The sequence below is a fragment of the Cucurbita pepo genome, chromosome LG09 (assembly GCF_002806865.2).
Source record: "Cucurbita pepo subsp. pepo cultivar mu-cu-16 chromosome LG09, ASM280686v2, whole genome shotgun sequence".
Lineage (NCBI taxonomy): Eukaryota > Viridiplantae > Streptophyta > Magnoliopsida > Cucurbitales > Cucurbitaceae > Cucurbita > Cucurbita pepo.
The window spans coordinates 1924189-1934222 of NC_036646.1; the positions used below are offsets into that span (position 1 = coordinate 1924189).

Consider the following 10034-nt stretch of genomic DNA (forward strand, 5'->3'; position numbering starts at 1 on the left):
CCCCCCCCACGCTAGATTGTGTTCATTCTGGATAATTATGATGTACAAGTATTTTTCAATATCTTCGAATCTACATAATGTACAAGCTGCAAGAATTTTTAGCCTAATACCATTTACCATTAGAGTAAGAAATTTAAGCTTGAGGCCTTTTACCTTCAATGCTTCATTTGTTCACAGAGATCATTCGGAATGTAGAACCATTGCTTGATGGTGAAATTTTCTATTATATTATCCTACAAAATTAACTATGGGGAAACTATGGGGCAAGGGTGGATGCACTTGAGTACAATTGAAATGTTCTAATCAGTCAGTCATCTTTGTGCAGCTGCTAATAAGACTCCGGACAGGAGTGGAAATGAAGGTCTTGACACCCTTGAAACCATTCCCGATGCAGTTCCTGTTGTTCTGACTGAACCTCCCATTGAAGATCAACTAGCATGGCATACACTTTGGCCAGAGTCGCACAAACTTTATGGTCATGGAAATGAGCTATTTTCTCTTTGTTGTGATCACAAGGGGAAGCTTGTTGCTTCATCCTGTAAGGTATAATCTATCTGTTCGTTTATTTTTTTATTTATAGAAAATATCTATTCATTTCTATTTAAATGTTACCCGAAAAATGATGTCTTTCGTTTCTAATCTTGCATGAACAAAAGACAATAGTTTTATAGATGTTGTATCTGGTCATATTGTTGCTTTGTCTATTTATTTTTCTTTTATTTGAAAGGGTGAATGTTTTATTACTAAACGCATATGAAGTTCTTACAATTTAAATCGATTCACTATTTGACTAAGAATTTGTTAGCATGATTAAAAGTTTAATGTTCAATACAGCTAGAGGAAACTTAGTGCAAGAAGAGCGGTGATTTGGGGTTCTTAATTGTGATTATGATATTGAAGAGAGAAATTGTGGAGCCTATAATATTCACATTCCAAGGACACACTGCTTTGGAAGAAATTGATTTGCTGCTTTGATAATCATAAGAGTTACGTGTAGTTTATACTAACTTGAAACTTTATAAAATGAACAGGCACAAACTGCATCAGTAGCAGAAATATGGCTTTGGGAAGTTGGTTCGTGGAAGGCAGTTGGTCGTCTGCAATCGCACAGCTTAACAATAACACAAATGGAGTTTTCCCGTGATGACAGCATGCTGTTGGCAGTCTCAAGGGATCGCCAGTTTTCTGTTTTTAAAATCCAGAGAACAGGTACCTCTGACCTACTTACAACGTGTAAAGATTTATACTCTTTTGGTTAACGCTGCAAATCTCTAATCTCCAGCAAGACTGTCGTGAAGCAAATAACAGTTTCTTTCGGTCTGAGATAATTGCATAGACATTTTGACTATGGGAGATGAGTAAGCTAGCCCTTTATGGTTTAATGCTCTGAAATGATTTGATTCGTCTCTCTCTGTAACGGCCCAAGCCCACCGCTAGTAGATATTGCCCTGTTTGGACTTTCCCTTCAAGGGTTTTTTTAAATCACCTTTGCTAGGGGGAGGTTTCCACATTTTTAGAAAGAAGGCTTCGTTCTCCTCCCCAACCGATGTGGGATCTCAGAATCCACCCCCTTCAGAGCCCAGCGTTCTCACTGGCACTCGTAACCTTCTTCAATCTATGTGGGATTTCCCAATCCACCCTCTTTTGGGGCCCAGCGTCCTTGTTGGCATACCGCCTTGTGTCTACCCCCTTCAAGGCTCAGTCTCTCGCTGGCACATCGCCCGGTCTCTAGTTTTGATATCATCTGTAATGGCCCAACCCCACCACTAGCAGATATTGTCCTCTTTGGGCTTTCCCTCAAGGTTTTGAAAACGCATCTCCGGAGGTTTCCACTGTTCTCCTCCCCAACCGATGTGAGATCTCAAACTCTGTCTAGGAAACTAATAGTATTTTAGATAAGGATAGGAATACGAGGATGAAAATCCCTATTAGCCAAAGGGATTTACTATCACTTGGTGTGAATAAGTGCATATTTTAGTTACCAAAATAATTGGGCTGCAGGCACATCTGACCAAACCAGGAAAACACATCCAAGGGATAGAGCATCTGAAAATCCTTCAGCTCTTCTCCAACCTACGGCTTCCTAAATAGGGTAAAAATGGCACCAATCCGAGTGCGATGGCTCCTCCCTTCATAAAGATGGCATCATAAAATTTACCACACCCTTCCAACTTCCACCTTTTAGAACCCAATCTATAGTTCATAGAAACTCCTTCCATCTTATTTCTCTCAAACAATTTTTGTTTCTTTAATATAATTATATGGTGAATCCGTTCAGGCTCTGATGAAATCCACCATGAGCTTATATCAAGGCAGGAGGCACACAGAAGAATCATATGGTCATGTTCTTGGAATCCATTTGGTCATGAGTTCGCAACAGGCTCTAGGGATAAGACTGTGAAGTTATGGACTGTGACACCTGATTCTTCAGTGAAGCAACTAGCAACTTTGTCACAGTTCAAATCTAGCGTCACCGCCTTATCATGGGTCGGTCTTGATCCTGAGAGCAATGGACTCCTTGCAGTTGGAATGGAAAATGGCCTCCTTGAGCTGTGGAGTTTATCTATCAAAAGAACCGAAGGAGTTAGCTCAAATGTGGTTGCTTCAGTCGTAAAACGTCTCGATCCATTTGTGTGCCACGTTTCCTCGGTCAACTGTTTGTCATGGAGGGAACCAGAGGAGGAGATGGAAGAGTGCAGGAAGCTGCAGCTTGCTTCCTGTGGGGCTGACCACTGTGTTAGAGTGTTTGAGGTAAAAGTTTCTGTATGAAAATGGATGTATTTTTGTATAATAGGATGAAATATTGCTCATTTCATAAGTTAAAATATACTCTTTTTTTTACGGTTGTATTTTTGGCTATTGATCCATATATTTACTTCCATTTCTGATTTTTTATTTATTTATTTATTTATTTTTTTTGGAGGAAATAATTATCATTCAATAACTTCACTTCTAACAAGTTTAGTTGTCATGCTCCATGATATGTCATTTCCGTTGCTTGAAATAAAAAGGGTTTTGAAAATATGTGTATCGAAATGTATTCACGAGCAACCTCTATATCGCTACTCGAGTTAAATATGCATGCATACATACACAACAAAATTGTATAGTAAATCAAGGGACTTGAAATTATTCAAATTTGAATCAATTCCTTAAAATCGTTCGTCTAACTTGGGTTAGGGGTGAAAGACTAATCGAACCGTCTAGTAGCTGGTTCCCTCCGAAGTTTTCCTCAGGATAGCTTGAGACTGCGAGCGAGCTTTATCAGGTAAAGCCAATGATTAGAGGCATCGTGGATGCAACGCCTTCGACCTATTCTCGAACTTTAAATAGGTAGGATGACATGGCTGCTTTGTTGAGCCATGTCACAGGATCGAGAGGTCCATGTGTGTCATTTTTTGTAAGCAAAATTGGCGATGCGAGATGAATCGAAAGCCAGGTTACGGCGCCTAACTACGCGTTAACCTAGTTCCCACAAAGGGTGTTGGTTGATTAAGACAGCAAGATGGTGGTCATGGAAGTCGAAATCTGCTGAGGAGTGTAACAACTCACCTGCTGAATCAAAAGCCCCGAAAATGGATGATACTAAAGCATCCGAACTATACTCGGTCGTCAAGGCAAGTGCTAGGCCCTGGGCGGAGCGGCCATTGGTGCAGATCTCGATGGTCGTAGCAAATATTCAAATGAGAACTTTGAAGGCCGATGAGGGGAAAGGTTCCATGTGAACGACACTTGCATGTGGGTTAGTCGATCCTAAGAGACGGGGGAAGCCCATCTGATAGCGCAATAATGTGAGCTTTGAAAGAGAATTGAATTAAAATTCTTAAACCGGGATGTGGCGACTGACCACAACGTTAGGGAGTCCAGAGACGTCGGCAGGAGCCTCGGAAAGAGTTATCTTTTCTATTTAACAGTCTGCCCACCCTAAAAACAGCTCAGCTGGAGGTAGGGTCCAACGGTTAGAAGAGTACTGCATGTTGCGTGATGTCCGGTGTGCTCCTGACGACCCTTAACAATCTGGAGGATCGAGTGCGTACCACGCCCGGTCATACTCATAATCGCATCAAGTCTCCAAGGAGAACAACCTCTAGTCGATGGAATAATGTAGGCAAGGAAAGTCGGAAAAATAGATCCATAACCTCAAGAAAATGATTGGCTCTGAGGGCTGGGCACGAGGGTCCCAGTCCCAAAATCGCCAGCTGTTGGTAGATTGCTCGAGCTGCTCCCGCAATGAGAGCGGGTCACTGTGTGCTAGCCGGGGGAGGGACTAGGAACAGCTCCTTCAGGGGCCTTCCCCAGGCATCGAACAATCAACTCAGAACTGGTACAGACAAAGAGAAAGCCCAAATAGGACAATATCTGCTAGTTATGGGCTTGAGCCATTACAAATGATATCAGAGCCAGACATCGAGCGATGTGCCAGCAAGAACACGGCCCCCAAAAAGGGTGGATTGTGAGATCTCACATCAGTTAGAGAGGGAAACGAAGCATTCCTTATAAGGTGTGGGAACTTCTCCCTAGCAAACACATTTTAAAAACGTTGAGATGAACCCCGAAAGTAAAAACCCAAAGAAGACAATATCTGCCAGTGATGAGCTTGGATCGTTACAACATAACTACAATAAAGATGAGTACTTAAAATCAATCGAAATTAAAAATTCAAAACGCAACCAAATTGAGTCAAGCATGATGCACAAAATAATTCACAACTTTGTAAGCCTCTAAGAATCAAGGATTAAAATATTCATTTCAATATCGGTAACAAAATTTCAATTTTATTGATATATTGATAAAATATCATTTTCAACATATATTTTCATAAATCAAAAAATTTATAAAAATCACTTAAATTAATAATTACATTTACCGATAAGAGTGTGATTCAAACCTCAAATTCCTTAGTCGAGAGAGCATATCTTAATGAATCCAGTTATGCTTCAGCGAACCTTCAAACTAAGTTATAAATAATTCTTTCATGTTTTATGAGAATTTAGAAAAGACATCATAAATATCATTTAATCTTCGACAGATATGTCGATATACCGAACGATATTTTCATCCTAACCAAACACTTCGTTCGCACCCTATTTCTAAACCTTGGCAACTATAATTAAGTGGCTACAGTCCGGACGAATGATCTAAGCATACGTTTGATTAATTCAAGTTCGACCTTTATATCAATGAATAGCCGTAATGAAATGCAAATGCAAGAGTCTTTACCAGCCGCCAAAGGAGCATTTTCCAACAAGGTTGGCTTGGTCCTCCAAGAATTGATAGACAAACCAATGACGATCGGTGCTTTAAATGAGTCTAATATTGAGGCAAAGTCATGTCTGCGCACACATTAATTAATTCCCCTTTGAATAATATGCTTTTCCTGCGTGGATCCTGCATTGCAAACATTGAATATTAGATCATCAGAGATAAGGACTGAAAGGGAAGGGACCCGGGCTACATTTCAAAAGTCAGATTTATATCACCATTCATCATTGGTGGCTTTGAGTTCAAATTTTCATCATATGCATCAACTTGTTATGTGGTTCATCTGAGTTGAAATTCGATTAGGCCCTTGATCGAGTTTGAGCATCGTTTCACCGATTAGCTGAAATCCGAGTCATAAATCCTGCAAACTGTCTCCATCTGCAAAAACAAAAAACAAACCTCGTACGTAATGTAAGAAAAGTTTCACCAAAAACTAAACCTGACATTTGTATATATTATATGACAATCCGGAAAGGAATCCAAGCACTGAAACAGCAGATAATCACATGAAATTTATAGTATGCAACAACAGATAGCACATGAATGATTAGGATTTCAAGATGAGAATAGTTTTAAAGATGTAGTTGATGCCTGTCAAATTCTCACCTGAGTACCTGATAATCTCAGTAAAAGCAAAGGGCTTCAGTCCAAGAATAATTTCAAACAAGATCTTGACCAAAAAATCAAGTTTCATTGGATTCTGATGTCATTTTAATGAAAACAAAAAAGAACAAAGAGCAATAGCTATGAGATGTATTGAGTAAGAATATGTGCATTAATTGGATACCATACTTTACAGCTTGCGAGTGCCAACAGGTGCCTGACACAGTGTCTGAAGAAGGAAAGAACTGGTTTGGGAAGGAAGTTGAACAGCTTTCGGAGAACATAAAAAGCAGCTTCCCACCAACTTTACCACAAAAGCATGGAAAATATCGATGGGAACAAGCCGGTGGTAAACACCCTTCTAAACAGGATTATACATCAGCCTAATGAACATGAACCAAAGCCGATACGAAGGATTCATGCAACTCAGCTGGACGCATACCTCTCTAAAAAGAAAATGTAACCGTCTAAGCTCACCACTAACGGATATTGTCCTCTTTGAGCTTACCCTTCTTCTCTTCAAGAGGGATCTCACAGAAAACCTACAATTTTAACTTGTTCCACCCTCAGTAAAGCAGATGCAAAATTATCGGCAACAATGAATCTATGAACACAAACAGAGTATAATAAAAGTTTTCAGTCAGAAGAAATGTCGAGGTGAAGGGATTATCTGCCAGGAAAGGATCATCTTTTGTTGAAGCTAACTGGTGGATGCTATGAGCAATTGAGTGGCAGAAAGAGCCTTTACACAGCGAAATACTTGTACAGCAATTAGAAATTAAACAAAACAACCATATATGATATCAGCAGAAATTGTAAAGGCAAGGAAAACAGGAGATTGATGCAAAAACTTGCTAATTCTATAACACATATTGACTGCACAAACACACGATGTTTAAGTTCAGAACTTTTACAGTATAACTATAATCTCCAGACCACTTTTTCATTCTCTATGACAATAAACAAATAATATGGCACACGAAACAAAAGACAACAACAATTACTTATTAACTCTACCTCAGATACATGCACAAACCAATAGATACCAATCACAAGACAGACAATAAAATATAAATTTGTAAACAAAACCAAATACTTTATTCCAAAATTGTTTCTTCTTTCTGAGCAGACTATAATGGTTGAGAAGTTCTCATCTGCTGCTTCATGTTGTCAGTGGGAAGCTGAGCAGAATTTTCAGGCAGCATTACAGCAGGTGCGGGCATTGCTTGGTACTGAGAAGGTGGTGCTAGAGGCTGAGTATAATATATCTGGGAATGAGCAGGCTCTGGAAATTCGTAGGCATAGTTTGCAGGAGCGGATGTAGGTGTGACCGATTGGGATGGATGCTGAATATGAGAGTAACCCTGGTTGTAGCCAACGTATTGTTGTTGATGCTGACTTGTGGGAACCTGAACTAAAGATTGAGCAGGTGTAGTTGTCTGTTTGTACGCATTGGCAACCACTTCGGTTTTCGCAATAGGAGCATTCCTCATGGGGTTGAAAGCTGCACTTGTAACCAGAGTTGGATTGGTAGGGGTTTGGGGCTGGCCAGGAGGAATAGCTGCAACAGCCTCGCTCATGGTAGATTGCTGTACAGGCAAATTGCCATAAGCTTGGGCCTGTCTAGCAGGCAGGTAGTAGACTGGATATTGGTGCTCCATCCGATGGGGAAGATGGGGGTGCTGAGGAGAATATACAGGGAAAAATGCTGGCATGGGCATTGCGCCAGATGGGTGCTGCTGGATGTAGTGAGCGCCCGCATGTATGAATTGCTGTGGTTGAGGTGGGTGTTGTTGCTGTTGCTGAAGTTGTTGCTGAAGTTGATGCTGATCATAATGAGATTGTAACACATACCCTGCTTCTTGGACCTGTTGTGGAATATGAACCCGAGTGTTCTGTTCAGAAATATTGGCTTTTGGATCTGCGGGACTACCAGGAATCCTAACGGCAGAAGAAGGGATTTGATGAACTTGTTCTTGATACATCACAGGTATTGAGCGAGACATCGGATTGTTTATACTACTATCACTGAAGAACCAAAACGTGACAGAAAATGCACCAAATCAGACTAACAACCAATTACTCCTCCAGAATTAGTAATACCAAAATGATAACAAAAGTAAAGCAGAATTAGTAATACCAAAATGATCATGAAAATCATTCAATTGGTACCTTGACATCGAGTCCGGGGAAGGTATATCAACAAGTCCACTTGATTTCTGCTGCAATTGGGGGATAAGGGATTGTGGTTGAGGTGGCAGTGGTTTCCGGTAACCAACCGGCACCCCGTGGTCCGATCTCTCGTCATCGGAGATCGCCCGATTCGAATATTCTCCTACACCAACTCCAACAGCTGCGCTCACAGGAATTGCGGAGCCTGCCGCCGTAGCCACAATAGTTGTAGGCAAAGGAGGCGGCGAAGAGTGTATTGCGAAAGCTTCCTCTTGCTGCTTTTGCCCAACACCACCAACACTCATCTGCGAAAATTGCTCCTCAATTCCCACCTTCTGATCTTGGACTCGGACTGCACCAACACCACCGCCACCGCTATTGCCGGTATCCTCCAAATGAACTCGAATCGGCGGCAAATTCGCCAAAGAAGGCGAAGAAGAGGTGGAACCAAAAGACGAAGTTGTCTCGATCATCGGCGAATCAGGGACAGAATGAACATCCTGTTTTCCACCCTTGCCATTTCCAAACGAACCAGGCTGAGAACCCTCCGCCTCCCTTGTACCTGAATCGAGGTTGTTAACACCAACATCATCATCAAGCCCTAACAAGCAATTGACCGATGCAGTATCCGAAAAACCTCGATTAAGCAAACCGGCACCATTCAAAGCATTCAAAAACCAGTCATCAGAGCTAGTAGAGCTCTCAAGAATTGGGCCAATTGACTGAGAAACATCCGGCTGAATCGGGAACAAAAACAACCTAAGTCGCGAGGGTTTTGCGGCAGAATTAGAAGAATTACTCGCCGTCCGATCATACTCATCAATCATATTCTCCAAATCCTCATCAGTGGTAACAGAAATCAGAGAATCCAAATCCTCATTCGGAAGCTGATATTTCAAGGTAAACGGCCTACCATTGAGAAGCGTCTTCGACAAACGAGCAGTCAGGTCAGATAAAGAGGTATGACGGTCGACAACCACGATCCGTGTCTCACCAGAAACATAGCACAGAGTCTTATCATGAGGACGAGGAACTATATGGCCGCCATAGCTGCACATAAAGCGAAGCCGACTAGCGAGTGCGGCGGGGGCAAGAGGCTCATCCCACGTATCAGCGTTGCGAGACCTCGGAGAGGAGTCCACCGACTCCGGATAGTTCAGATGAGGCGCTACCGCCGACGGAAGCGGCTGAGTTGGCGGCGGAGGCAGCGGTTCCGTCATGGCGAGCGGCGGAGTAGGAATTCTGGAGCACAATGCTAAGAAGAGAGAATGGGAAACCCAAGCTTTTGGTCTTCCTTAAAGAACACGGAGGACAGTAATTAAAAATAATAATAAATAAATAAAATAATCATTTAACGCATTTTCCTGAAAATCCGATTGTGGTACAATTAAAATATCGAACAAATTAGGGAAAAAAAGGTAAATAAAGCTAAAATCAAGGGCTGGTTTGGGAGTTACAGTTCTAATATTTTCCGCAATTATTTGGGCATTTAGTGCAATTCCTTATAAATGTAGGGACCAATTATGCAAATATTTGGGCGAAGTTTCTTCTTTTTTTTTTACTGTGGTAAAAATAACTAAAATAAACCGGGTCGGGTCGGGTCGGGTCGAAGTGGGATGACAGCTAAGCACACTGATTGGTTCCAGTTGGGGTTGCATGGGAAGGTGTGTGGGCTGTAGCTGTTTGCTGAATCATCATTTTTTTATTTCTTTTCTGAATTTTTGCTTTTATTTTCCTTTTTAAATATATTATTTCTTTATTTCTCTTTATATTTTTTTCCACAATAAATTCCACGTGGAAATAGTTGATTGGGATAAATGTATTTTCTTCCCTTAATTTCTTTTTATTTCTCGAAAATACCTTAAAATTTTAGGTCCATAATTTCTCTTTGATTACGCTCTAATTCTTTAAGACACTACAGATTGATGCTACATCCATTACTTCGATGCCTAAGAACAACGGTTTATAAGGGTTTACGAATTTCAGGATAATGTTAG

General features: G+C 41.1%; 2 protein-coding genes across 2 annotated transcripts in view; one reads left to right on the plus strand and one right to left on the minus strand.

The window, feature by feature from the left end:
- The window catches only part of LOC111801995 (elongator complex protein 2), a 6276-nt gene extending 3427 nt beyond the window's left edge, over positions 1-2849 (plus strand). Inside the window, exons 8-10 of the mRNA XM_023686256.1 lie at positions 326-543; positions 1032-1209; positions 2279-2849. Coding sequence (XP_023542024.1) covers positions 326-543; positions 1032-1209; positions 2279-2769 — 887 coding nt within the window. The 3' untranslated portion in view covers positions 2770-2849. The remainder of the gene's footprint in view (positions 1-325; positions 544-1031; positions 1210-2278) is intronic.
- Positions 2850-6703: 3854 nt separating this feature from the next.
- LOC111801745 lies at positions 6704-9347 on the minus strand. Its single transcript, XM_023685882.1, has 2 exons — positions 8038-9347; positions 6704-7893 (listed from the first exon to the last, which is right to left on the minus strand). The coding sequence occupies exons 1-2, from the start codon at positions 9255-9257 to the stop codon at positions 6996-6998; spliced, it is 2118 nt and encodes a 705-aa protein (XP_023541650.1). The 5' UTR covers positions 9258-9347; the 3' UTR covers positions 6704-6995.
- Between the last annotated feature and the right edge of the window lie 687 nt (positions 9348-10034).

Coding starts and splice junctions, on each gene's coding strand:
- LOC111801745 (XM_023685882.1), bottom strand. CDS start 9,257: ATGACGGAACCGCTGCCTCCGCCGCCAACTCAGCCGCTTCCGTCGGCG. Junction 7,894..8,037: donor TCCCCGGACTCGATGTCAAG/GTACCAATTGAA, acceptor TTGGTTCTTCAG/TGATAGTAGTATAAACAATC.